A 27789-nucleotide genomic window follows, 5' to 3' on the forward strand; every position below is an offset into this window, starting at 1 on the left:
AGACCCTCCCACCCTCCCCCCAACACCATCTCTACAAAAAATAAAAAATTAGCTGGACATGGTGGTGAGCTTCTGTGGTCTCAGCTATTTGGGAGGGTGAGGTGAGAGGATCCCTGGGAGGCTAAGGCTGCAGTAAGCCATGATCATGCTACTGCACTCCAGCCTAGATGACAGCGAGACCCTGTCTCAAAAAGAAAAAACACCTTTGAAACCGCCTTTGCAAAATTATGACCGAGACAGCAAAAGAGATCTAATTTAATCGACTCCATCTTGCTTCTAATCTCCAAGCTGTCCTTTTCATTCTTGGCAGAGGCTCAACTAACTTTGGGAAAAACTTAGTTTATAGTTTAGAACAAACATGATAACAGCCCTTTCCCAAAGCAGACCTCCTTCTTGCCTACAGAGTGGATTGCATTTGTAGGACTAACATTAGCCATAAGATTAGAACTTATGGCTTAGGAGTCATGCAGCTGGAGGTTACAAGATTCTGACTGTCTCTAAACTGCTCCTAAGATCAGTGCTTGAGATATTTTGCAGACTCTGCACATGATGAATCAGCTGGCACTACCTAGACTGATAATCTGGCTCATCTCGTCTTGTGGCCCCCCCACCTAGAAACTGATTCGGTGCAGGAGGACAGCTTTGACTCCCTATGATTTCATCTCTGACCAATCAGCACTCCCGGCTCACTGGCTTTCCCACACCTACCATGTTGTCTTTAAAAACTCTGCTACCCGAATGCTCAGGGAGACTGATTTTAGTAATAATAAAACTCTGGGCTCCCACACAGCTGGCTCTGTGTGAATTACTCTTTGTCTATTGCAATTCCCCTGTCTTGATGAATCAGTTCTGTCTAGGCAGCAGGCAAGGTGAACCCCTTGGACATTTACACCTTCAACAGTGGCGTTTGTCTTGTTTATTGATTTTTTTAGAGGTTATGGTTGGAAAGTTTGGGAGAGAATGGGAAGAGTCCAGGAAAGCACTTAACACAATGGAGATTAAAGTACAGGAGAGGCTGAGCAGTGGCTCATGCCTGTATTCCCAGCACTTTCGGAGGTTGAGGCATGATGATACAGACCTGCAGTCCCAGCTACTCGGGAGGTTGAGGCAGGAGGATTGCTTGAGCCCAGGAGTTTCAGGATGCTGTGAGCTATGATAGTGCCATTGCACTCCAGTCTGGGTGACAGAGTGAGTCCTTGTCTCCAAAAATTAAGTACAGGAGAAACTCAAAGGTATTCAATTGGTGATGGTACTACCACGTAACATGACCAGTGTTTTTGACTTCTACAATGAAGAATGTTAAGGTAGCAGCATGTGAGATTGAGGGAGCAGGAGTGGTAACATCCTGCAGGCTCAAGACAGTGCCACGCAATTGTCCTTATTTAAATGCCAATAACATCCCCCACTGATGATTAATTAATCCTTATATCACTAAAGATTACAGAAATATGACATATGATGGTATTATCTGGTCTCGAGGATCCAGATGGAATGGTGATGTCACATCCAGGTAGTCACAGTGTCCTTGGCTTGTGGTAGCCCTGAAAGAAGTGGTATTTTCTTGGGATAGGAACATGGTAGTTTAGGCTAGATATAGCTGGAGGGAGGGAGTGCTCCCTATCAGTGGATATTTTTATACGACAAATTAACACTCTCAAGTTTGTTAGCATTCATTTTTTATATTCATTATAAACAGGGTGATATGGTTTGGCTACGTGCCCACCCAAATCTCATCCTGAATTATAGTTCCCATAATCCCCATGTGTCATGGGAGGGACCTGGTAGGGGGTAATTGAATCATGGGGGCAGGTTTTTCCCATACTGTTCTTGAAGTAGTGAATAAGTCTCACAAGATCTGATAGTTTTATAAATGGGAATTCCCCTACACAAGCCCTCTCTTGCCTGCCACCACGTATGATGTGACTTTGCTCCTCATTTACCTTCTGCCATGATGGTGAGGCCTCCCCAACCATGTGGAACTGTAAATCAATTAAACCTCCTTTATAAATTACACAGTCTCAATTATGTCTTTATTAGCAGCATGAGAACAGACTAATACACAGGGTTAAACTAAGAAGAATTGATTTGAATTACAGACTGGCTATCTATCACATTGAGCATCCTCAGAGGGAAAGATGTGTAGACAATGCTATGCAAAGATTTTCTTAGAAACATTTCTAATGGGACTATTTCATATTGGAATCACAGATTAATCAGTGAATGTTTTGTGTGTGAAAAGGAACCTCAGAGACTACCTTGAAGCTACTGTCATGTTTCTGAATACTTCAATGTAGAAATACAAAGTGTGCTTCCATTTTGGTCACTCATACCATGCAAGTAAATGAATAGCTGAATACCTTTGATTTTAAATGTAATTATGACCTTTAGAAATAACAACTGGTTTAAAAATGAGCCAAAGTGTAAGTAAAATGGGCAACGGATATACTTTAGTTTCCAAAGAACATTTATAAGAAAAAGTCATGTTTCCTTTGCAGCTTTCAGTCTTAGAGAAAAGACTTCATCATCTTATATGTGATGCGACTTTCTGGGCTCCTGACATCTTTATAGAGTTTGACTGGAATTTCCTTCTCTTGAAAATGAATGGGCATTTTCTTGCTCTTCACACTCATAAGCTTCACTCCCAGGGGGCCCAAGTTTACATAATCCTATGGGGAACAGACACAAAAAAAGAATAGGAGAAGTGATTCAGCAAATTACCAGCTTTGATAGATTAGGCTTGCTTTATTACAGTTGGCCTTTATCTGACAGAGTTCATTGCCCCCTAATTGCCTGATGCTGTGTAAAACATGAAATATGAGAGCCACTATAAATGAGAAAAAAACAAAACACTCAGTAAACTTATATACCCAGTAGGGCATATACAGTAGGAAAGATCTCCTAAAAAGCAGGCAGCAAGGCTGGAAGGCTTGTCTCATAGTGGGTTAATGGGGGAGGGATGCTGGCTATAGTTAGTGCAAAACTATCTACAGTATGTGAAAAGAAAATAAAAACATGGGACCCCAATTCACTTTGCCAAAAGGAAAAAATTAAGCTGAAAGCTGAGTCATGTAAGCAACTACCTTTCCTTTTGTTCCTAAGCAGATACGTCCAGATAAAAGGTTTGCTGTCTCCACAGGTAGCTACTCTATGTTCACCTGATCTTTTGTAAAGTGCGAGGTGAATACATAATTGACTGTTCCCCTACCTGCTCCTTTTCTCTTGCAACATGTGGATGACTGTAACTTCCTGCCTTCCCCTCCAGCCCACTTTTCTCCTTTAAATATTGAAGGCCTCCAAGTCATCTTTGGAGACAGGCACAGACCACACACTGTTTCTGTGATTTTGAGGTTTTTTTTTTTTCCTCCCAGGTATTATCCTTAACATTGGCAAAATCAGCTTCTAAATTGATTGAGACCTGTCTCAGCTACCTTTTGGTTTACAAGTCTAAGGTATCAACAAACAGAATTAGAAGTCTAACTGACATGAAATCCATAGCCAACCCAAAACTGGGTGGACAGAGCTCATGCCCTACCCAATGTCCCTTCCTCCAGTAAGTCTCCCATGCCATAACTCTTGCTTTTTAATTCCTTGGACACATCACTTTAGCAAACCTTTCTCAGGTGTTCACTATATGCCAGGCCCTGTATCAAGTCCTGGGGTGCAATGATAAGCACAGACTGATCAGGGACACAGGTACAGGTGGTCTGTTTACTCTTATATGGTAATTGTTGATTTTCTTACCTGTCTTCTACAAGTCTATAAGTGATTTGGGGGCAAGGCCTGCTGTATAGGCATATTCAAGATTTCATTTCTTGCTGTTCTCTCCCTTAAATGCACAAGCATTTAACAAGGACCTGGCATGTTGTGGGGTTCTCAATAAATATTTATTTGAGTTTAGAAGAATCAAATAATGAAAAAGGAAGGTGATGTCTTATTTCTCAAAATACATATAATTCTATTTAGCTTTCAAAATATGTAGTTGTAATAAATGAAAGATAGGAAAAAAGCAAGTTGATGGAGACCTACCACATATTTCAGAATCACTGGGAAGAGAATTCTCAAGTAATACACCATGGCCATGGCAGTTTGACTACATCAAAAACTTTCATGGGAAGTAAGGTCTTTCATTCAACCAAATGGTATGCAATTTGGGGATTTTGTAGACAACTGTCCACTAGCCTGAGATCATCACGACATCCCAGGAGTCATGATTCCAAGATACTCATGGAGGCGTTTCAGTGCTAGAGGAACTAGAACTTTAGTCTTTAAATCATCACTTGATGGCAGCAGGATTGAATGTAGTTAGTTAAAATGGTTTGTGTTGGTTTATTCAGTTTCTTCTGCTTTCTTACATCATTTTTTCCACTACCAGACTTTAAGTTCTAGGAGAGCTTTTAAAGTACCAAGAGGGAAAATAACAAGGGATGCCGGGCGCGGTGGCTCAAGCCTGTAATCCCAGCACTTTGGGAGGCCGAGGCGGGTGGATCACGAGGTCAGGAGATCGAGACCATCCTGGTTAACAAGGTGAAACCCCGTCTCCACTAAAAATACAAAAAACTAGCCGGGCGAGGTGGCGGGCGCCTGTAGTCCCAGCTACTCGGAGGCTGAGGCGGGAGAATGGCGTGAACCCGGGAGGTCCGGAGCTTGCAGTGAGCCGAGATCGCGCCACTGCACTCCAGCCTGGGCGACCCAGCGAGACTCCATCTCAAAAAAAAAAAAAAAAAAAAAAAAAAAAAAAAAAAAAAAAAAAAAAAAAAAACAAGGGATGGCTGTGGGAGTAACTGGAATGTACTAGAAAGAAGTTTTAAAATTAAAAGGCTTAATATTCCAGGTTTTAATGAATGGTATATGTGCAATCTGTACTTTCCAAAGATAGCCTAATTCATATCCTATACCATGTGCTTCTCTTACAATGTGATACTGACCTTCCTCCATCAAGATGTAGGAGCTATGTTCCTTCCTCTTGGATGGAACTTTGTAACTACATCAACCAGTAGAATATGATGGAAGTGACAGTGTATGATTTCCAAGGCTAAGCCATATAAAACTAACTCTTTCTTTCTTTCTTTTCTTTCTTTCTTTCCTTCTTTCTTTTTCCTTCCTTCCTTCCTTCCTTCCTTCCTTCCTTCCTTCCTTCCTTCCTTCCTTCCTTCCTTCCTTCCTTCCTTCCTTCTTCCTTTCTTTCTTTCTTTCTTTCTTTCTTTCTTTCTTTCTTTCTTTCTTTCTTTTCTTTCTCTCTCTCTACTTCCTTCCTTCCTTCCTCTTTCTCTCTCTCTCTCTCTGTCTCTCTCTCTCTCTTTCTTTTGAGACAGAGTCTTACTCTGTCACCCAGGCTGGAGTACAATGGTGCTATCTCTGCTCATTGCAACCTCTGCTTCCCAGGTTCAAGCGATTTTCCTGCCTCAGCCTGCCAACTACCTGGGATTACAGGCACGCACCACCATGCCCAGCTAATTTTTTCTTTTTTTTTTTTATTTTGAGATGGAGTCTTGCTCTGTCGCCCAGGCTGGAGTGCAGTGGTGCAATCTCGGCTCACTGCAAGCTCTGCCTCCCAGGTTCACGCCATTTTCCTGCCTCAGCCTCCCAAGTGGCTGGGACTACAGGCTCCTGTCACAATGCCCAGCTAATTTTTTTGTATTTTTAGCAGAGACGGGGTTTCACTGTGTTAGCCAGGATGGTCTCCATTTCCCGACCTCGTGATCCACCCTCCTCGGCCTCCCAAAGTGCTGGGATTACAGGCGTGAGCCACCGTGCCCAGCCTAATTTTTGTATTTTTAGTAGAGAGGGGGTTTCACCATGTTGGCCAGGCTGGTCTCAAATTCCCGACCGCAGGTGATCCGCCCGCCTCAGCCTCCCAAAGTGCTGGGATTACAGACATGAGCCACCACAGCCAAACTGCTGCTTTTATCTTGGTCTCTAGGATTGCTTGTTTTGGGAGAAGACGGACACTATAACAAAGGAAATTCAAAACACCCTGTGGGGAGGCACATGTGAAGAAGAAGTGAGGCCTTCAGTTTAGCTAGCATCAACATGCTAGCCATATGAACAAACCACCTTGGAAGTAAAGACTTCTGCCTAAACCAAGCCTTCAGATGGGTGCAGCCCTAGCCAACATATGGTTGCAACTGACTGAGAGTCCACCAAGTGAGAACTGTCTAGTGGAGCCCTTCCTAAATTTCTAACCAACAGAGCCCTAAGGGAGAATAGTTATTGTTATAAGCTACTAGGTTTTTGGGATTGTTATGTAGCATTAGATAACTTACTTTATATACTATTAATGAAGGCCTACAAAGGAATAATGGAAGCAAATTGGGCAAGAGTAGGAGTGAAAATGGTATCCAAATGAGAGATATGAATGGTGGGCCAATTTTACTAATAATTGCAAATGGAATTTTCAATATCCATATTTTAGGTTAATTTTCTCAATTAATAAAACAGCGTTTTCTTGGTAGTCAAAGTTACGTTCTTATGAATCTTACCTTGAAATCCTTCTCATCCTCATATAGTAAGTACTTCATATCAGTGTCCCCAAACTCTGTGCATGAGTTTTCCTCTTTATCTGTCTTTACATACTGGAGATCTTCGATGCTATTTTCATGACTAAGATGTAAGGTACTGCTTTCATCTGATGAGGACATCAAGTCTCTACTTTCTACTTCTATGGGTTGCAATTCTGACTTCTCTTCTTGGATGAATACAAAGGAATTAATTATGTATACATTTTGAACATATAAAAATAAAAATGCAATTCATACTTTGTCACATTTTAAATTGGATAGAACTTTGAGAACTGCAAATGTAGAATTTATGTATTATAGTAAGAGGGAGTCCCATTTGTAGAAACTCCAAGTTGTATTTCTTTCTGTCAGCTAATAAGTTAAAGTAATTATATTGGTGCCTATGTATATGTTGTCATTTTGGTTGGCTAAATAGGGCCCTAAACCTTGCCAGTGTAGATAGCAGCCTCATCCCTCTCCACCAGTATTTATTTAATTTACTGTGAAACATAGTGACCTTCATTTGAAAGTGGTACTGCAGAGAGGAGATAGATTAGGACAAGCACTGCAAGAGGAGAAACTGAGAGAAGCTGGCAGGTAACTAGTCTCTGAATAACTTTTGTATGTGGGGCACCTGCTCACAATAGTTAAGTGTATTTTAAATAGAAAAACAAGAGTTTGAAAAAAATCACCATCATTATTGCAATAAAATAATACCTATATGTGTTTCTGGCAATTCCAAAGGCATTTCTTCAGGTGGCACTTCTAGTCCAGCAGCTTGGGTAAGATATAGTCGCCTAAAAGAACAAATAAGAAAAACAGTCTATCAGTCAATAAATATTGTATTGCATGCTTACTAGGGTCTATCTCTCTACTAGGTGCTAGAAATGCATAGATGAAAAATGATACATAATTTCTACCCTGAGGAGCATAAAGTCCAATGGGGTGACAGACAGCCTTACAGTATTTTAAAGTCATGATGTGTACCATGATGGGTAATTAGCATAGTGTGAGAATGCTGGGATGCAGAAAGAAGCAGCACCTGAGTCAGCTTTAGGAGGAAGCAAAGTTTTCCTGGATGAAACCTGAGCTTAGTCTTTGATATGGTTTAGCTAGGCCCACCCAAATCGCATCATGAACTGTAGTTTGCATAATCTGCATGTGTTGTGGGAGAGGGACCCAGTGGGAGGTAAGTGAATTATGGGGGCAGTTACCTTCATGCTGTTCTCATGTTAGTGAGTTCTCATGAGATCTGATAATTTATAAGGGGCTTTTCCCCAGCCTTCGCTCTGCACTTCTTCCTGCTGCCATGTGAAGAAGGTCATATTTGCTTCTCCTTCTGCCATAAATCTGTTTCCTGAGTCCTCCCCAGCCTGGTAGAACTGTGAGTCAATTAAACCTCTTTCCTTTCTAAATTACTCAGTCTTATGCAGTTTTTTTATAGCAGCATGAGAATGGACTAATACAGTCTTGAACCTGGAGGTGCTTGCCAGGGAAGAGCTAGGGGTGAAAGAAGAGCATTCCAAATAAGGGAATAACACACTTAAAGTTCAAAAAAAATGAGAGTGAGCGTGGCACTAGTCAGGTCACTGTTGTAGTATTTCCGGTGTGGAATGATAGTGGCCTGAAAGACATGGTTTTGAAATGAAGAGAGAAAGAGAAAGCGAGCAGTAGGAATCCAAGATGCCATCTAGGTCCTGGCTTTCATTTAGTGGTATGCTTCACCTACAAGCAGTGAATTGATGTCCATATGCTGTTGTAGCTCTCTCTACATTGTTTAATTCTGTGCTCTCCTTTTTAGAGTGTCCGCTGAATTTTTAATCAGAAAATATGATGCTTTGAAAACTCTGTATGGCATTTCCATGAGGTTTACCTGAAGACAGCAGGAAGTAATTGAACACTTGCAAATGTGCAAACAACCCTTCATGCTTAGCAGCTAAGCAACCAAAGTGAGTCCCTTAAATTAGAGGCTGTCAGTTATTTAAGAACATGAATAAAGTGTTATCCAGATGCTAATGGCTCCAGCAAATACTGTAACTACATAAAATATTTACACCTATGAAACCTTCTAAAAACTTAACTTTAGTTAAGGCAAGTTTAGTAAAGGTACCTTAGTAAAGATAAGTTTCACATGTAGCTGTGGTCTGCAGGGAGACATGTCTGAGGCTATAGAATTCTTTTCTTTCCTAGTTTTACCATTGTGAACAATTAAGATCTTTCTAAATGCCATAACCTTCAGGAATCTAGCTTTTTCTATTAATCACTAGTTTACTGTCACTTCTGTACTACTACAGGGTAACAACACTTGATACTTAATGATATGGAAAATAGTTCAAAAGATGTTCTTATTGTAAGTTAGTGTTAGATTTGTAGGTATTGGCCCACTTAGCCTCAGCCCTGTGGCACTGGAGTCCCGGGCAGTCACCTCTGGCTGACAGTTTCCTCATCTGTTTGTCCCAGTGTGTCAAACAAATCCTATGACATTCTATGTGAGTTGTGATGGGAAAAAGTTTGAGTAGCTCTACATAGGAAATGTGGTAACTCTGTTAACCACAGTATCCCATTCCTCATCCAAATAGGAAAATAGAACTTCTTCTGTGTCCACTGGAGACAGTTCATGTCTATTTCTTACCACCCTACTAGTATTTTACAAAACTTAATCCTCAACAAAGAGATGGAGGGGGAAGTTACCATAAAATATAATATGTGTAATATTCCTTTGGCTTGGAAATGGGTACAGTAAAAGCTCCTGAACGCCCTCAGGTTGTCTTTCTGCATAAGAAGTCTAGTAGATAACTGAGGGCTTTCACATTTTCCGGTTTCTTTATGCGGGTCTTTCTAAAGTGTCCAAAAACAGTTGCCTCAGAGAGTTTACAATCTAGTAAAGCAGCAGACATTAAATAAGTAATCAAAAGTGTGATAAAGGTTGGTTACAAAGGAAAAGTTCAGGGTGTTGTGGAAGCATATAGCAAGGACACATATATCAGTTCCTATAAATGTCACCCATGCTGTTTCTTTTCCCTTGGAAATATTTTGCCTTCATTTCTTCCAACTCTGAAGCTAGACTAAGCATTCCATTCCTCTCAGTAAGGAAAGCCAGCCCCTAAAGCACTGATGAACAATGTGGATTTTACAGAAGATTTTTACGGGGAAGAGCGAGGATGAGGTTAAATTATATACTGCACAGTAAACAACTCAATGAAAAATCCCCATTAAAAGTTTCTCAATCTCCCATTCTGTTCTTGCCAAGTCCCCTCTGGCCTATGAAATAATTCCCTTTTTTAAGAATTATTAGCACTTTACAACCATGTCAGAACAAAATCAAATATACCAGACTGAGTTGATCCAGGTAGAGACACAAGTCTGGCAGTTTAGAGGGTAGCTCTTTCCTAAAGTTTAGCCAGTTCAGAAAAGAAGGCAGTGGACAGCAGGTATAGCAGTAGTTAGAAACCACATTCCAGGAATGCCTGGCAGAGATTAAACATGATTCCAAAGGCAGCAGCAGCAGATGACGAGGATTAGAGGTGGGACAGGAATGTAGCACTGGAGACCTGATCACAGAGAGGAGGGCTGGCAAAAGGGAGCATTGCCTACTGGGCAACAGTGAGCACCTACCCCTGAGGGGCCCTCTAGGGCATCAGCTGAAGAGACTGGACATACAGGAGTTCAGTAATCAGTCCTCATTCAGCCTCATCTCATCTATATTGGTATCTACTGTCTCTGAAGCACACAAGTACTCATGCAAAAAGGGCAGATGGCCTCATTCCTCTATCCTGCCCCACCCAGCTTATCTCCCAATTTCTCTAATCTTGTATCCTGATACCCATCATTTAGCCTGGCAAACAAGGAACCCATAATTTACCTGTATCCACCTTTCTTGGAAAACAATAGAAAGTTTAAAAATAACAAATGCATGATCATGTCTCAAATAGTAGTTTTCCATGTCACACAAACAATAGGAACTACTTGTGTAGACAATTTTTCTTGGCTATTCCCCCAGGTTCAACTTAACATCTGCTTTAATTCCTAGACCTAGACATTTCTCTCCCATACTTGCACACATGCACCCTACATTTGTGTGACTTACCCTCTCTTCCTAAACATGCTATTAGATTATTTTTTGGTTTTGACTACTTGTCTAAATTATGAGTGCCATTTTGAATTTTAATTTTATATTCAAGGGCCCTAGGTTTCTGTCAGGATTAATATATTAAGACTTTTTTGTCAGATAAGGAAAGCAGCTAACCAAACATACATACCTTTATAAGGTGTATGCACCACTTGGTTTCTTGTGTGCAAGAACAAATGTGACTTGAAATGCCAAACTCTTTTCTCGGCCTCCAGAGTAGTTTTGATTCTTTCAACCAAAAGAAATAATTCTACAATACATAGGAGCCCAGATCACCTCCATGAAACTTCCAGCAAGTGGATCACCTCTTCCTCTGTGCTAACTCTCTACGTCCTCCATCTTCTGCTGTACTGTTATGTACTTACTTTCATGACCATTATCCCTGCTGGTCTGGAGGCTCCAGAATGTTGGCAGTTATGATGTTCATGTTATGTGCTGGCTATTGGGACTCCAGTGCATTGCAAGAAAAACCAAGCCAAACTTTACATTGTACCAACGGTCAATAGTAATAATCCTATACCTTCATCCATTTTGTGTGTTACTTTCTTTTTGACTACTGCTGGAGCACTGAAGAATTAAATCATCTTTTTTTTTTTTTTAAAGCAACTTTTTACAGTAGATACAAATGTTTACAAAATACTCTATATATATTAACAATTTTCACCTGGGTATCTTGAGATCCACAAGTCTACAATTGAATAGTTGATCAATAAGCACCAAATTTTCTGCTTCCAGTTCATGAATAGCATTTTCTAATTCTTCAACTTCCTTCCTGTGAATTGCAACCTGTTCTCAGAAGGAGGGAATGAATGTCGGTACTTATTGATTCAGTTCTATTAAGTTTTCTTTTCTTTCTTTTTTTTTTTTAAGACAAGAGTTTCACTTTTGTCGCCACGCTGGAGTGCAGTGGTGCAATCTTGGCTCACTGCAACCTCCACCTCCCGGGTTCAAGCAGTTCTCCTGCTTCAGCCTCCTGAGTAGCTGGGATTACAGGCATGTGCCACCATGCCCAGCTAATTTTGTATTTTTATTAGAAACAGGGTTCCTCCACGTTGGTCAGGCTGGTCTGGAACTCCTGACTTCAGGAGATCTGCCCACCTCGGCCTCCCAAAGTGCTGGGATTACAGGTGTGAGCCACCATGCCCCGCCAAGTTCTATTAAGTTTTCTATAGTAAACTCAACTTCTAAAAGAGCATTTGCCTGAGGGGAAGACCTATTGTGTATCATTTATTACCGGGCTTGCTTTGTCCTTCCTCCCTAAAAAGGAATAGGTGGAAATCATTTTTAGATCATCAGTAGAACCTGTCTGAATAGTTAGGCAGTTATTATAGAATAGCAGGAATTGTCCTTTTCTACTCTTCAAAAACACTGCTGAACTTAGATATGAGCCAGAGGCAGAGATAACTAAGAAAACATGGCTTAATGTTTACTGAAGAAATGGACTAACTTTGGTACATTAATTGGGCCTGTAAAAAAGGAGAAGAAAAATAATGTGGCTAATTCAAATAGGAAAAAATGTCCTGGTTCTGTTGCCAGAGTTTTCATCTGTTTTTATTTTTTATTTTTCTTTTTATTGATTTATTTATTTTTTATTATACTTTAAGTTCTAGGGTACATGTGCACAACGTGCAGGTTTGTTACATATGTATACATGTGCCATGTCCATGTGCTGCACCTATTAACTTGTCATTTACATTAGGTATATCTCCTTATACTATCCTTCCCTCCTCCCCACACTCCATGACAGGCCCTGGTGTGTGATGTTCCCCATCCTGTGTCCAAGTATTCTCATTGTTCAATTCCTACCTATGAGTGAGAACATGTGGTGTTTGGTTTTCTGTCCCTGCGATAGTTTGCTTAGGATGATGGTTTCCAGTTTCATCCATGTCCCTACAAAGGACATGAACTCATCTGTTTTTATGGCTGCATAGTATTCCATGGTGTATATGTGCCACATTTTCTTAATCCAGTCTATCATTGATGGACATTTCGGTTGGTTCCAAGTCTTTGCTATTGGGAATAGTGCCGCAATAAACGTACGTGTGCATGTGTCTTTACAGCAGCATGATTTATAATCCTTTTGGTATATACCCAGTCATAGGGTTGCTGGGTCAAATGCTATTTCTAGTTCTAGATCCTTGAGGAATTGCCACACTGTCTTCCACAATGGTTGAACCAGTTTACAGTCCCACCAACAGTGTAAAAGTGTTCCTATTTCTCCACATCCTCTCCAGCACCTGTTGTTTCCTGACTTTTTTTTTTTTTTATTATTATACTTTAAGTTCTAGGGTACATGTGCATAACCTGCAGGTTTGTTACATATGTATACTTGTGCCATGTTGGTGTGCTGCACCCATCAACTCGTCAGCACCCATCAATTCGTCATTTATATCAGGTATAACTCCCAATGCAATCCCTCACCCCTCCCCCCTCCCCATGATAGGCCCTGATGTGTGATGTTCCCCTTCCCGAGTCCAAGTGATGTCATTGTTCAGTTCCCACCTATGAGTGAGAACATGCGATGTTTGGTTTTCTGTTCTTGTGATAGTTTGCTAAGAATGATGGTTTCCAGCTGCATCCATGTCCCTACAAAGGACGCAAACTCATCCTTTTTTATGGCTGCATAATATTCCATGGTGTATATGTGCCACATTTTCTTAATCCAGTCTGTCACAGATGGACATTTGGGTTGATTCCAAGTCTTTGCTATTGTGAATAGTGCCGCAATAAACATACGTGTGCATGTGTCTTTATAGCAGCATGATTTATAATCCTTTGGGTATATACCCAGTAGTGGGATGGCTGGGTCATATGGTACATCTAGTTCTAGATCCTTGAGGAATTGCCATACTGTTTTCCATAATGGTTGAACTAGTTTACAATCCCACCAACAGAGTAAAAGTGTTCCTATTTCTCCACATCCTCTCCAGCACCTGTTGTTTCCTGACTTTTTAATGATTGCCGTTCTAACTGGTGTGAGATGGTATCTCATTGTGGTTTTGATTTGCATCTCTCTGATGGCCAGTGATGATGAGCATTTTTTCATGTGTCTGTTGGCTGTATGAATGTCTTCTTTTGAGAAATGTCTGTTCATATCCTTTGCCCACTTTTTGATGGGGTTTTTTTTTTTTTTTTCCTGACTTTTTAATGATCGCCATTCTGACAGGTATGAGATGGTATCTCATTGTGGTTTTGATTTGCATTTCTCTGAGGGTCAGTGATGATGAGCCTTTTTTCATGTGTCTGTTGGCTGCATAAATGTCTTCTTTTGAGAAGTGTCTGTTCATATCCTTTGCCCACTTTTTGATGGGGTCGTTTGATTTTTCCTTATAAATTTGTTTTAAGTTCTTTGTAGATTCTGGATATTAGCCCTTTGTCAGATGGGTAGATTGCAAAAATTTTCTCCCATTCTGTAGGTTGCCTTTTCACTCTGACAATAGCTTCTTTTGCTGTGCAGAGGCTCTTTAGTTTAATTAGATCCCATTTGTCAATTTTGGCTTTTGTTGCCATTGCTTTTGGTGTTTCAGACATGAAGTCTTTGCCCATGCCTATGTCCTGAATGGTACTGCCTAGGTTGTCTTCTAGGGTTTCTATGGTTTTAGGTCTAACATTTAAGCCTTTCATCCATCTTGAATTAATTTTTGTATAAGGTGTAAGGAAGGGATCCAGTTTCAGTTTTCTACATATGGCTAGCCAGTTTTCCCAGCACCATTTATTAAACAGGGAATCATTTCCCCATTTCTTGTTGTTGTCAGGTTTGTCAAAGACCAGATGATTGTAGATGTGTGGTATTATTTCTGAGGGCTCTGTTCTGTTCCATTGGACTACATCTCTGTTTTGGTACCACTACCATGCTGTTTTGGTTACTGTAGCCTTGTAGTATAGTTTGAAGTCAGGTAGCATATTGCCTCCAGCTTTGTTCTTTTCCTTAGGATTGTCTTGGTAATATGGGCTCTTTTTTGGTTCCATATGAACTTTAAAGTAGTTTTTTCCAATTCTGTGAAGAAAGTCATTGGTAGCTTGATGGGGATGGCATTGAATCTATAAATAACCTTGGGCAGTATGGCCATTTTCACGATATTGAGTCTTCCTATCCATGAGCATGGTATGTTCTTCCATTTGTTAGTGTCCTCTTTGATTTCACTGAGCAGTGGTTTGTAGTTCTCCTTGAAGAGGTCCTTAGCATCCCTTGTAAGTTGTATTCCTAGGTATTTTATTCTCTTTGAAGCAATTGTGAATGGTAGTTCACTCATGATTTGGCTCTCTGTTTGCCTGTTAATTAGTGTATAGGAATGCTTGTGATTTTGCACATTGATTTTGTATCCTGAGACTGCCGAAGTTGCTTATGAGCTTAAGGAGATTTTGGGCTGAGATAATGGGTTTTCTAAATATACAATCATGTCATCTGCAAACAGGGACAATTTGACTTCCTCTTTTCCTAATTGAATACCCTTTATTTCTATCTCCTGCCTGATTGCCCTGGACAGAACTTCCAACACTGTGTTGAATAGGAGTGGTGAAAGAGGGCATCCTTGTCTTGTGCCAGTTTTCAAAGGGAATGCTTCCAGTTTTTGCCCCTTCAGTATGATATTGGCTGTGGGTTTATCATAAATAGCTTTTATTATTTTGGGATACGTCCCATCAATACCTAATTTATTGAGAGTTTTTAGCATGAAGGGCTGTTGAATTTTGTCGAAGGCCTTTTCTGCATCTATTGAGATAATCATGTGGTTTTTGTCTTTGGTTCTGTTTATATGATGGATTACATTGATTGATTTGTGTATGTTGAACCAGCCTTGCATCCCAAGGATGATGCCAACTTGCTCGTGGTGGATAAGCTTTTTGATGTGCTGTTGGATTTGGTTTGCCAGTATTTTGTTGAGGATTATTGCATCGATGTTCATCAGGGATATTGGTCTAAAATTATCTTTTTTTGTTGTGTTTTTGCCAGGCTTTGGTATCAGGATGATGCTGGTCTCATAAAATGAGTTAGGGAGGATTCCCTCTTTTTCTATTGATTGAAATCGTTTCAGAAGGAATGGCACCAACTCCTCTTTGAACCTCTGGTAGAATTTGGCTGTGAATCCGTCTCATCCTGGACTTTTTTTGGTTGGTAGGTTATTAATTATTTGCCTCAATTTTAGAGCCTGTTATTGGTCTATTCAGGGATTCAACTTCTTTCTGGTTTAGTCTTGGGAGGATGTATGTGTCCAGGAATTTATCCATTTCTTCTAGATTTTCTGGTTTATTTGCATAGAGGTGTTTATAGTATTCTCTGATGGTAGTTTCTATTTCTGTGGGATCAATGGTGATATCCACTTTATCATTTTTTGTTGCATCTATTTGATTCTTCTCTCTTTTCTTCTTTATTAGTCTTGCTAGCAGTCTATCAATTTTGTTGATCTTTTCAAAAAACGAGCTCCTGAATTCATTGATTTTTTGAAGGGTTTTTTTGTGTCTCTATCTCCTGCAGTTCTGCTCTGATCTTAGTTATTTCTTGCCTTCTGCTAGCTTTTGAATGTGTTTGCTCTTGCTTCTCTAGTTCTTTTAATTGTGATGTTAGGGTGTCGGTTTTAGATCTTTCCTGCTTTCTCTTGTGGGTATTTAGTGCTATAAATTTCCCTCTATACACTGCTTTAAATGTGTCCCAGACATTCTGATATGTTGTGTCTTTGTTCTCACTGGTTTCAAAGAACATCTTTATTTCTGCCTTCATTTTGTTATTTACCCAGCAGTCATTCAGGAGCAGATTGTTCAGTTTCTATGTCGTTGAGTGGTTTTGAATGTTTCTTAATCCTTAGTTCTAGTTTGATTGCACTGTGGTCTGAGAGACAGTTTGTTTTAATTTCTATTCTTTTCCATTTGCTGAGGAATGCTTTACTTCCAACTAGGTGGTCAATTTTGGAGTAAGTGCTATGTGGTGCTGAGAAGAATGTATATTCTGTTGATTTGGGGTGGAGAGTTATGTAGATGTCTGTTAGGTCCACTTGGTGCAGAGTGAGTTCAATTCCTGGATATCCTTGTTAACTTTCTGTCTCATTGATCTGTCTAATGTTAACAGTGGGGTGTTAAAGTCTCCCATTATTATTGTGTGGGAATCTAAGTCTCTTTGTAGGTCTCTAAGGACTTGCTTTATGAATCTGGGTGCTCCTGTATTGGGTACGTATATATTTAGGATAGTTAGCTCTTCTTGTTGAATTGATCCATTTACCATTATGTAATGGCCTTCTTTGTCTCTTCTGATCTTTGTTGGTTTAAAGTCTGTTTTATCAGAGACTAGGATTGCAACCCCTGCTTTTTTGTTTGTTTGTTTGTTTGTTTTCCATTTGTTGGTAGATCTTCCTCCATCCCTTTATTTTGAGCCTATGTGTGTCTCTGCACGTGAGATGGGTCTCCTATATAAAGCACACTGATGGGTCTTGACTCTTTATCCAATTTGCCAGTCTGTGTCTTTTGATTGCAGTATTTAGCCCATTTACATTTAAGGTTAATATTGTTATGTGTGAGTTTGATCCTGTCATTATGATGTTAGCTGGTTATTTTGCTTGTTAGTTGCTGCAGTTTCTTCCTAGCATCGATGGCCTTTACAATTTGGCATATTTTTGCAGTGGCTGGTACCCGTTGTTCCTTTCCATGTTTAGTGCTTCCTTCAGGAGCTCTTGTAGGGCAGGCCTGGTGTGACAAAATCTCTTAGCATTTGCTTGTCTGTAAAGGATTTTATTTCTCCTTCACTTATGAAGCTTAGTTTGGCTGGATATGAAATTCTGGGTTGAAAATTCTTTTCTTTAAGAATGTTGAATATTGGCCCCCACTCTCTCTGGCTTATAGAGTTTCTGCCAAGAGATCCACTATTAGTCTGATAGGCTTCTCTTTGTGGGTAATCCAACCTTTCTCTCTGGCTGCCCTTTACATTTTTTCCTTCATTTCAACTTTGGTGAATCTGACAATTATGTGTCTTGTAGTTGCTCTTCTCGAGGAGTATCTTTGTGGCATTCTCTGTATTTCCTGAATTTGAATTTTGGCCTGCCTTGCTAGGTTGGGGAAGTTCTCCTGGATAATATCCTGAAGAGTGTTTTCCAATTCGGTTCCATTTTCCCTGTCACTTTCAGTTACACCAATCAGATGTAGATTTGGTCTTTTCAGATAGTCCCATGTTTCTTGGAGGCTTTGTATGTTTCTTTTTACTGTTTTTCTCTAAACTTCTCTTCTTGCTTCATTTCATTCATTTGATCTTCAATCACTGATACCCTTTCTTCCAGTTGATTGAATTGGCTACTGAAGCTTGTGCATGTGTCATATAGTTCTCGTGCCATGGTTTTCAGCTCCATCAGCTCATTTAAGGTCTTCTCTATGCTGTTTATTCTAGGTAACCATTTGTCTTTTCTTTTTTCAAGGTTTTTAGCTTCTTTGCGATGGGTTTGAACATCATCCTTTAGCTTGGAGAAATTTGTTATTACCAGTCATCTGAAGCCTTCTTGTCTCAACTCATCAAAGTCATTTTCCTTGCAGCTTTGTTCCGTTGCTGGCGAGAAGCCACATTCCTTTGGAGGAGAAGAGGTGCTCTGAATTTTAGAATTTTCAGCTTTTCTGCTCTAGTTTCTCCCCATCTTTGTGTTTTTATGTACCTTTGGTCTTTGATGATGGTGATGTACAGATGGGGTTTTGGTGTGGATGTCCTTTCTGTTTGTTAGTTTTCCTTCTAACAGTCAGGACCCTCAGCTGCAGGTCTGTTGGAGTTTGCTGGAGGTCCACTCCAGACCTGTTTGCCTGCGTATTACCAGTGGAGGCTGCAGAACATCAAATATTGCAGAACAGCAAATGTTGCTGCTTGATCATTCCTCTGGAAGCTTCATCTCAGAGGGCCACCTGGCCGTATGAGGTGTCAGTCAACCCCTACTGGGAGGTGCCTCCCAGTTAGGCTACTCGGGGGTCAGAGACCTACTTGGGGAGGCAGTCTGTCTGTTCTCAGATCTCAGACTCCATGCTGGGAGAAGCACTACTCTCTTCAAAGCTGTCAGACAGGGACATTTAAGTCTGTACAAGTTTCTGCTGCCTTTTGTTCCACTATTCCCTGCCCCCAGAGGTGGAGTCTACAGACGCAGGCGGGCCTCCTTGAGCTGTAGTGGGCTTTACCCAGTTCAAACTTCCTGGCTGCTTTGTTTACCTACTCAAGCCTCAGCAAAGGTGGGTGCCCCTCCCCCAGCCTCGCTGCTGCCTTGCAGTTCGATCTCAGACTGCTGTGCTAGTAGGGAGTGAGACTCTGTGGGTGTGGGACCCTCTAATCCAAGTGTGGGATATAATCTGCTGGTGTGTGGTTTGCTAAGACTGTTGGAAACGTGCAGTATTAGGGTGGGAGTGACCTGATTTTCCAGGTGCCATCTTTCACAGCTTCTCTTGGCTAGGAAAGGGAATTCCCTTCCCCGTTGTGTTTCCCCGGTGAGGCAAAGCTTCTCCCTGCTTTGGTTTATGCTCCATGTGCTGCACCCACTGTCCTGCATCCACTGTGTGACAAGTCCCAGTGAGATGAACCTGGTACCTCAGTTGGAAATGCAGAAATCGCCGGGCACGGTGGCTCAAGCCTGTAATCCCAGCACTTTGGGAGGCCGAGATGGGCAGATCATGAGGTCAGGAGATCGAGACCATCCTGGCTAACACAGTGAAACCCCGTCTCTACTAAAAAATACAAAAAACTAGCCGGGCGTGGTGGCGGGCACCTGTAGTCCCAGCTACTCGGGAGGCTGAGGCAGGAGAATGGCATGAACCCAGGAGGCGGAGCTTGCAGTGAGCTGAGATCCAGCCACTGCACTCCAGCCTGGGCGACACAGCGAGACTCCGTCTCAAAAAAAAAAAAAAAAAAAAAAAAAGGAAATGCAGAAATCACCCATCTTCTGGGTCACTCATGCTGGGAGCTGTAGACTGGAGCTGTTCCTAATCGGCCATCTTGAGGGGGGAATCCCAGTTTTTATCTGTTTTTAAGAAGTGTATTTTGTTGGGAGGCTGAGGCAGGAGAATCACTTGAACCCGGTAAGTGGAGGTCTCAGGCTGAGATCATGCCACTGCACTCCAGCCTGGGTAACAGAGTGAGACTCTGTCTCATAAAAAAAAAAGAAAAAAGTGTATTTTGATAACTTTTGTCCAAAGAGGGCTTGATAGTGGGAAGAGTATATAGAAGAATGTTACTAGATAGAACCTCCAAACTCACCTCTCCACCACCCAAAGCAGCATGAGCTACACAGGTGCTGGGTTAGGAGGTGCTCATGGTGACAGAACAGAGCAACAGGAGAATTAGAAGCAAGAGCATATAATAGAAAGAGGTATGCTGGTGAGAATAGTGGTGATATAAACTGGAGGAAGTAATAAAAGTCTTGAGGGAATATGATGAAAGAAAAAAAGCACAGGGGTTTAGATTCAGTATCTCTTGTCAAGAGCTGCCAAGAGTGTAACTGAGATGGGTACTTAGAAGGAGATGATAACATTTTCTGCTTTGTCACTGAAATTTAACTGTATTTTGGTATCTTAAAACATTCAGTATGTTACCACATGCATATCTCTATCACATGATCTTTTATTAAATGCATGAATTCTTAGCAAATAACAGAGAAACCAAAAATAAAAATAAAAAATTAGCTGGGTATAGTGGTGTGCACCTGGACTACTTGGGAGACTGAGGCAGGAGGATTGCTTGAGCCCACAAATTCAATGTTATAGTGAGCTTGATTGCACCATGACACTTCAGCCTGGGTGACAGAGAAAGACCCTATCTCCAGAAAAAAAAAAAAAAAAAAAAAAAAACCTAAAAACATGAGATAGGGCTTGCTCTGTCACCCAGGCTGGAGTGAAGTGGTATCATCTCAGCTTACTTCACCTTCAACCTCCTGGGGCTCAGGTGATCCTCCCACCTCAGCCTCCTGAGTAGCAAAACTGCAGGTGTGCCACCACACCTGGCTAATTTTTTTTTTTTTTTTTTTTTTTTGGTATTTTTTGTAGAGATGGAGACAGGGTTTCATCATGTTGCCTAGGTTGGTCTCAAACTCCCGGGCTGCTTGCTTTGGCCTCCGAAAGTGCTGGGATTACAGACGTGAGCCACCCGGTCAATTATTTATTTATTTATTTATTTATTTATTTATTTATTTATTTATTTATTTATGCTGTGTCACCCAGACTGGAATGCAGTGGCACGATCTTGGCTCACCACAGCCTCTGCCTCCTGGGTTCAGGCGATTTCCTGCCTCAGCCTCCATGGATGCCTTCCACGGGCACCAGCCATCACGCCCAGCTATTTTTTTTTTTTTTTTTTTTTAGTAGAGACGGGGTTTCATCATCACACCTGGGATTATAGGCATGAGCCACCACGCCCGGCCATAAATTCTTATTATGGGCAAGGTTCAGAGCTAGATATAGAAGGATGCAAGGGTGAATAAGCCTTGGCTCCTTCCCTCAAGAGAGCTTATAATCCAGTGATAAAAACCACCAATAATTATAAAGCAATACCAGTCCCATGGAAAAGGCTTAAATATTGCTGGTGGCTTGAAGTCAGAAAGAAAGGCATATATTATTAATCTGCCTCAAACAATTTAGTAAAACCATTTAAGTCCATAATACTAAATTACAAAGCTAGGGTTTGGTGTTTTAGGATCTCATATGTTGAGAGATAATTATGTTGATTACAAGCTTGAATGCCTTAAGGAAAATTTATGATTTTTCAGATGTCAAAGGATGAGAAAAAATATTATAGTTAGGCACTGTAAACAGAAGGAATTAATACAATATTTGGGAGATGTTTGACCTAAGGGCCGGCATGCTTGGGAGGTAGCACACACAGTTCTTGGTCTCTTTCCAAAGCTGGAAATGGGGGCCCTTTTGAGATGCTGCATCCACTCTTTCAGGCTAAGGCTCTCCTCTGACATCACGTATCCCTTTAGAATAGTAATGTGCTCCTCAATAGCTATCCCCCTCAGTATTTTGAAATGTTAGGGAATAAAAACTAGTTCTTTTTCATAACCCTACAAACACCTTTGGATTTCTGGGGTCAGAAAGTAAAAAGGAGGAAGAAGCGGAAGACCATATTTCCTTCCCTGCCTCAGCCGCCCCCCAGCAAAATGCCCAAGAAATGTACATAGAAACTGGGAGAGATAATTTAGTTAAAACATTAAGTTGGGGACCTAGGATCCTGATTAAAATATATGTTCTTGAAATTTTCTCCTGAAAGATACAAGTTAGCCTTATGTCTCCTCATACTTGAAATCCGGATGGTAACTTCCTTGATTCCCTTTGTCTAGTTTCTCCAGCTTTCCATTTGTTAATCTCAATCATTTGGAAATTCCAGTTTCCTTCATTTTCTAATAAGCATGCTAAATAAAACCAGATAATTAAAAATCATGTAGTGTTACTTATTACAACTAATACATGAAAAAAAGAAAATAATTATAAATTAAAACAACAAGAAAGACAATCATGTAACAAAACAGCTCTGTATCCTTCCCAGTGATCTAAATATTTCTTTATTGCTGAGATATAAATGTAGAAATATTTTCATTAGTTCCATTATTAAATATCCTTTGTTACTCATTCTAAACTTTCCCCAAAGAAATTAATTAACATATATTGTTCTGTTTCCAGGCAATTTTCAGTTCTTGTGATGGTACCAGAAATAGTTTTAATTACTTTTGCAAGTAAATTTAATAATGTTAAAAATGAATATTTATTAAAACAAAGACAAATTAAATCTATTAAATTTTCATAAAATGATTTGTTATTTTATTTTATTTTATTTTTTGAGACAGGATCTCATTCTGTCACCCAGGCTGGAGTATAGTGGCCTGAACATGGCTCAGTACAGCCTCAACCTTCCAGGCTCAAGTGATCCTCCCATCTCAGCCTCATGAGTAGCTGCGACCACAGATGTGTGCCACCATGCCTGGCTACTTAAAAAACAATTTTTTTTTGTAGAGATGTGGTCTCACTATATTGCCTAGGTTTGTCTCAAACTCCTAGGCTCAAGCAATCCTCCTGCCTTGGGCTCCTGAAGTGCTGGTATTACAGGTGTGAGCCGCCATGCCCCAGTGATAAAATAAATTTGTTCTTTATTATAAAGTTCTTTTTGTTCCTGATGCCATTAACCTTAGACTTTTTTTCCTGTCATTTATTTCCATTGAACTGTGAGAAGCAGAAACATAATTTCTGGCTTTAGTAGGAAGAGTCAAGTCATGAAAACAGCCCTTATTAGTCAAATGCAAATTTTTTTGTAGCCATTTTACCTAAACCTAAGATTTATAACTTCTCATGAGATTAAGTGAATTGAGGCCGGGAGAGGTGGTTCACACCTGTAATCCCACCATTTTGGGAGGCCGAGACTGGTGGATCACCTGAGGTCGGGACTTTGAGACCAGCCTGACCAACAAGGTCGGGACTTTGAGACCAGCCTGACCAACACTGTGAAACCTCGCCTCTACTAAAAAATAGAAAAATTAGCCAGGTGTGGTGGTGGGCGCCTGTAATCCCAACTAATTGGGAGGCTGAGGCAGGAGAATCGCTTGAGCCTGGGAGGCGGAGGTTGCAGTGAGCCGAGGTTGTGCCATTGCACTCAAGCCTGGGCAACAGAGTGAGGCTCCGTCTCAAAAAAAAAAAAAAAAAAAGTATTGTTAAATTATTTGATTAGGATCATACTTTGTATTTAATAAATGTATAGGCCGGGCGTGGTGGCTCACGCCTGTAATCCCAGCACTTTGGGAGGCCGAGGCGGGTGCATCACGAGGTCAGGAGATCGAGATCATCCTGGCTAACAAGGTGAAACCCCGTCTCTATTAAAAATACAAAAAAAATTAGCCTGGCGTGGTGGCGGGTGCCTGTAGTCCCAGCTACTCGGGAGGCTGAGGCAGGAGAATGGTGTGAACCTGGGAGGTGGAGCTTGCAGTGAGCCGAGATTGTGCCACTGCACTCCAGTCTGGGAGACACAGGGAGACTCCGTCTCAAAAAATAAATAAATAAATAAATAAATAAATAAATAAATAAATAAATAAATGTATAAGAAGTAAATTTATCTCTAATACTCTTTTTCTTTTTTTGAGACGGAGTCTAGCTCTGGTTGCACAGGCTGGAGGGCAGCCGCGCAATCTCGGCTCACTGCAAGCTCCGCCTCCCAGGTTCACGCCATTCTCCTGCCTCAGCCTCCCGAGTAGCTGGGACTACAGGTGCCCGCCACCGCGCCCGGCTAATTTTTTGTATTTTTAGTAGAGACGGGGATTCACCGTGTTAGCCAGGATGGTCTGGATCTCCTGACCTCGTGATCCGCCCGCCTCGGCCTCCCAAAGTGCTGGGATTACAGGTATGAGCCACTGTGCCCGGCCCTCCCTAATATTCTTTAACTGTTGAGCTCACCTTGAGGTTTTAAAATTATTACCTTTAAAAACTTTTTTTTTTTTTTTTTTGAGACTGAGTCTCGCTCTTGTTGCCCAGGCTGGGGTAAAGTGGCACAATCTCTGCTCAGTGCAACCTCCACCTCCTGGGTTCAAGCGATTCTCCTGCCTCAGCCTCCCATGTACCTGGGATTACAGGTGCACTCCACCACGCCCGGCAAATTTTTTTTTTTTTTTTTTTTGAGACGAAGTTTCATTCTTGTTGCCAGGCTGGAATGCAATGGCACGATCTCGGCTCACTGCAACCTCTGCCTCCCGGGTTCAAGCAATTCTCCTGTCCCAGCCTCCCAAGTAGCTGGGATTGCAGGCATGCACCATCACGCCCGGCTAATTTTGTAGTTTTAGTAGAGACAGGGTTTCTCTATGTTGATCAGGCTGGTCTCTAACTCCCGAACTCAGGTGATCCTCCTGCCTCAGCCTCCCAAAGTGCTGGGATTACAGGCGTGAGCCACTGCGCCTGGCCCATGCCCAAGCTAATTTTTGTATTTTTTGTAGAGATGAGGTTTTATCATGTTGGCCAGGCTGGTCTTGAATTCTTGACCTCAGGTGATTTGCCTGCCTCAGCTTCCTAAAGTGCTGGGATTATAGGCATGAGCCAACAAAATGCCCAGCCTTAAAAATTGTTAATACCTTTTTAAAAATTGTGAATTCATCCTAGTTAGTTTGGGGAGATAGTATGAACTCCTATTCACCATGACTTAATAATGACAATTTAAAGATAATTGTCAATTATCATAGAAAGCATATGAATGTTTAAATTCCTTGTTTCCTAGACTCACTATACTCAGTCAAATAGAGAGCAAGAAAAAGGAAAGAGTAGAAGCTGACAGTGACATTTTTATCTTGAGTGTCTGGGCAGATGGTGAAAAAGGAAATGTAAGGAGGAGAGAATATTTGAGGAGAAACTTAATGAGTTCTGCTTTAGGTACACTGAGTTTGAAGTGTCTTTGGGATATCCACATGAAAATATTTGGCAGGGAAAAAAATGTAGTTTCGGAGATGAGGACACACACCAGTTAGTGCTGAAGATGTATGTTTGTGAATCACATAAGAATAACTCATTAACAAGAACTGCGTGTAGCTGAAGCGCGTCCCCTCAAAAGGCAATGAACTTTGTTTCATAGATGGCATTGAAGCACAGGTTGGGTGGCTACTTTGTATCTAAAGAGAATTTCAAGTAGTAGGGTAGATTGGGCTAGATAAGCTTAAGGTACCGCTGTCCTCATAAACCGGAAACAGGCTACTAAGAAATAGAATTCAATGACTCTGTTTGACTGCTAGAGTTCAAACTTCTCTGCATGGCACACAATGTGGGCCAGACGTACTTCTCCATTTATTATGATAGATGTGCCATACAATGTAAGATGTCAGTAATAGAGGAAACTGGCTGTGGCGTATATGAGAACTCTCTTAGTATCCTTGCAATAATTCTGTAAATTTAAAACTGATTTTAAAAGTTTATTTTTTAAAAAAGCAGTCAAGAGCAAAACCCCTTTCATGCTTCCTGGAATCTCTGAACTTACTGGAGAGTCATTCATTGAACGGTTTTATGCAGAAGATTGACAAGACCAGGTTTATGTTTCATTTATTTATTTATTTATTTATTTATTTAATCATTTATTTTATTTAATTTTTAAATGTTTTTAAAATTTAATTTAATGTTTTGAGACAGAGTCTCACTGTGTTGCCCAGGCTGGAGTGCAATGACACAATCTTGGCTCACTACAACCTCCGCCTCCTGGGCTCAAGCAATCCTCCTGCCTCATCCTCCCAAGTAACTGGGACTACAGGCAGGTTTATGTTTTAGAAAGATAACTCTGAGGCAGTGTGAAGGAGAAAGGGGAAGATTCCAGTCTAGGCAGGAAACAAAACCAGGTAAGACACAATTGAAAGATCTGGGTGAGAGATAATGAGGCCTGAAATAGGACGATAGCAGAGAAGGAGAGGTAGTCAAAGTAGAACTGATGGGACTTGGAGGCCTTCTGAATGTGGTGAGTGAAAAGAACATTTCTAAAATAGTTGGCTCTTTGGCCAGGGGTGGTGGCTCACACCTGTAATACCAGCACTTTTGGAGGCCGAGGCTGGTGGATCACTTGAGGTCAGGATTTCGAGACCAGCCTGACCAACATGGTAAAACCCTGTCTGTACTAAAAATACAAAAAAAAAAAAAAAAAAAAAAAAAAAAAAAAAAAATTAGACGGAGCATGGTGGCATGTGCCTGTAATCTCAGCTTCTCGGGAGGCTGAGGCACAAGAATCACTTGAACCTGGGAGGCAGAGGTTGCAGTGGGTCGAGATCATGCCACTGCATTCCAGCCTGGGCGACAGAGTGAGACTCTGTCTCAAAAGTAAATAAATAAATAAATAAAATAAAAATAAAATATTTAGTGCTTGAACAACACATGCAGATTTTTTGTTTGTTTGTTTTAGATGGGGTCTCGCTCTGCCACCCAGGGTGGAGTGCGGTGGTGCAATCTCAACTCACTGCAACCTCTGCTGCCTGGGTTCAAGTGATTCTCCTGCCTCAGCCTCCTATATAGCTGGGATTATAGGTGCCCACCACTACGTATGACTAATTTTTGTATTTTTAGTGGAGATGGGGTTTCACCATGTTGGCCAGGATCCACCTGCCTCAGCCTCCCAAAGTGTTGGGATTACAGGCATGAGCCATTGTACCTGGCCAACATGCCAATTTTTTTCAACCAAACACAGATAAAAAATGCAGTATTCCTGGGATGCAAAACCTGCCTATACAGAGGTATATACTATAAACACGCTATAACCCATGCTATATACTATAACCCATGTTATAAACATGGGCTCTGCTGGGCTGACTGCCAGATTTGAGTGTGCTTGGATTTTGGTATAAGTGGCGGGGTGGGGGTGGGGGTCCTGGAACAAATCTCCTGAGTATATACAGGCGGTGACTTAACTCGCAAGTTTCTGGCTTGGGTGACTGGATAATGGTGGAATCCTTAAGTGGGACAGATAGAGTAGGAGAGGAGGTAGTTCTGGGAAAAAGGGAAGATGCAGTCAGTTTAGGAGTTTGAGATGTCTGCGGTGCATTTAGGTGGAGTTGCACAGCTGGCTGTTGAATATGTGGGTTTAGAGCCTGGGATTGAGATCAGTTTCAACTTGGGCGGCATGCTTTTTAGGCCTGCAACATAATTATTGTCCTTAGACACTTCTTCCCTAGTATACTGGGAAGTATACTGTTTCCTGTTTTTCTCTTCATCAGTTTACTTTCTTGTTTTGCTGACATACATGGTTAAGTAAATTCTTGAGAAAGCATGAGAAGTGTTGTGAGCCCTTGCATTTCTGAAAATAGCTTTATTTGTCCTTAATCTAGTTTAGCTGAGTATAGAACTCCAAGTTAAAAATAATTTTTCATCTGAACTTTGCTATTGAAAAAATTGAATGTCAGTTTGGGTCTTATTCCTTTGTAGTTAACTTCACCCCCACCTCCACCTGCTTCTGCCAGAAACTTTTAGGATTTTCTTTTTGTTCTTGGTGTTCTGAAAATTCATGTCCTTTTCAGAACCCTGATATTTTCTTCTATTATTTCATTGATGATTTCCTTCCCTCTGTTTGCCCTTTTTTCTTTCTTTGAGACAGTCTGTCACCCAAGCAGGAGTGCAATGGTGTGATCATAGCTCACTGCAGCCTTGACCTCCTGGACTCAAGTGATTCTCCCACTTCAGCCCCGCTGAGTAGCTGGGACCACAGGCATGCATCACCATGCCTGGCTA

The 27789-nt window shown here is 41.1% G+C and overlaps 1 protein-coding gene across 3 annotated transcripts in view; it reads right to left on the reverse strand.

Annotated features, from left to right (window-relative positions):
- Positions 1-2000: 2000 nt before the first annotated feature.
- Positions 2001-27789, reverse strand: part of CCDC83 (coiled-coil domain containing 83) — a 72905-nt gene continuing 47116 nt past the window's right edge. Inside the window, exons 7-11 of one of the 3 annotated variants that reach the window (XM_030918444.1) lie at positions 11291-11412; positions 9957-10048; positions 7215-7295; positions 6480-6685; positions 2505-2666 (exon numbers count right to left, since the gene is read on the reverse strand). In XM_030918444.1, the coding sequence (XP_030774304.1) occupies positions 2505-2666; positions 6480-6685; positions 7215-7295; positions 9957-10048; positions 11291-11412 (663 nt within the window). Of the gene's footprint in view, positions 2667-6479; positions 6686-7214; positions 7296-9956; positions 10049-11290; positions 11413-27789 lie in introns of all 3 variants that reach the window. The other 2 variants (XM_030918445.1, XM_030918446.1) reach the window with 2 other exon arrangements.

Source organism: Rhinopithecus roxellana, chromosome 15, assembly GCF_007565055.1.
Source record: "Rhinopithecus roxellana isolate Shanxi Qingling chromosome 15, ASM756505v1, whole genome shotgun sequence".
Classification (NCBI taxonomy): domain Eukaryota; kingdom Metazoa; phylum Chordata; class Mammalia; order Primates; family Cercopithecidae; genus Rhinopithecus; species Rhinopithecus roxellana.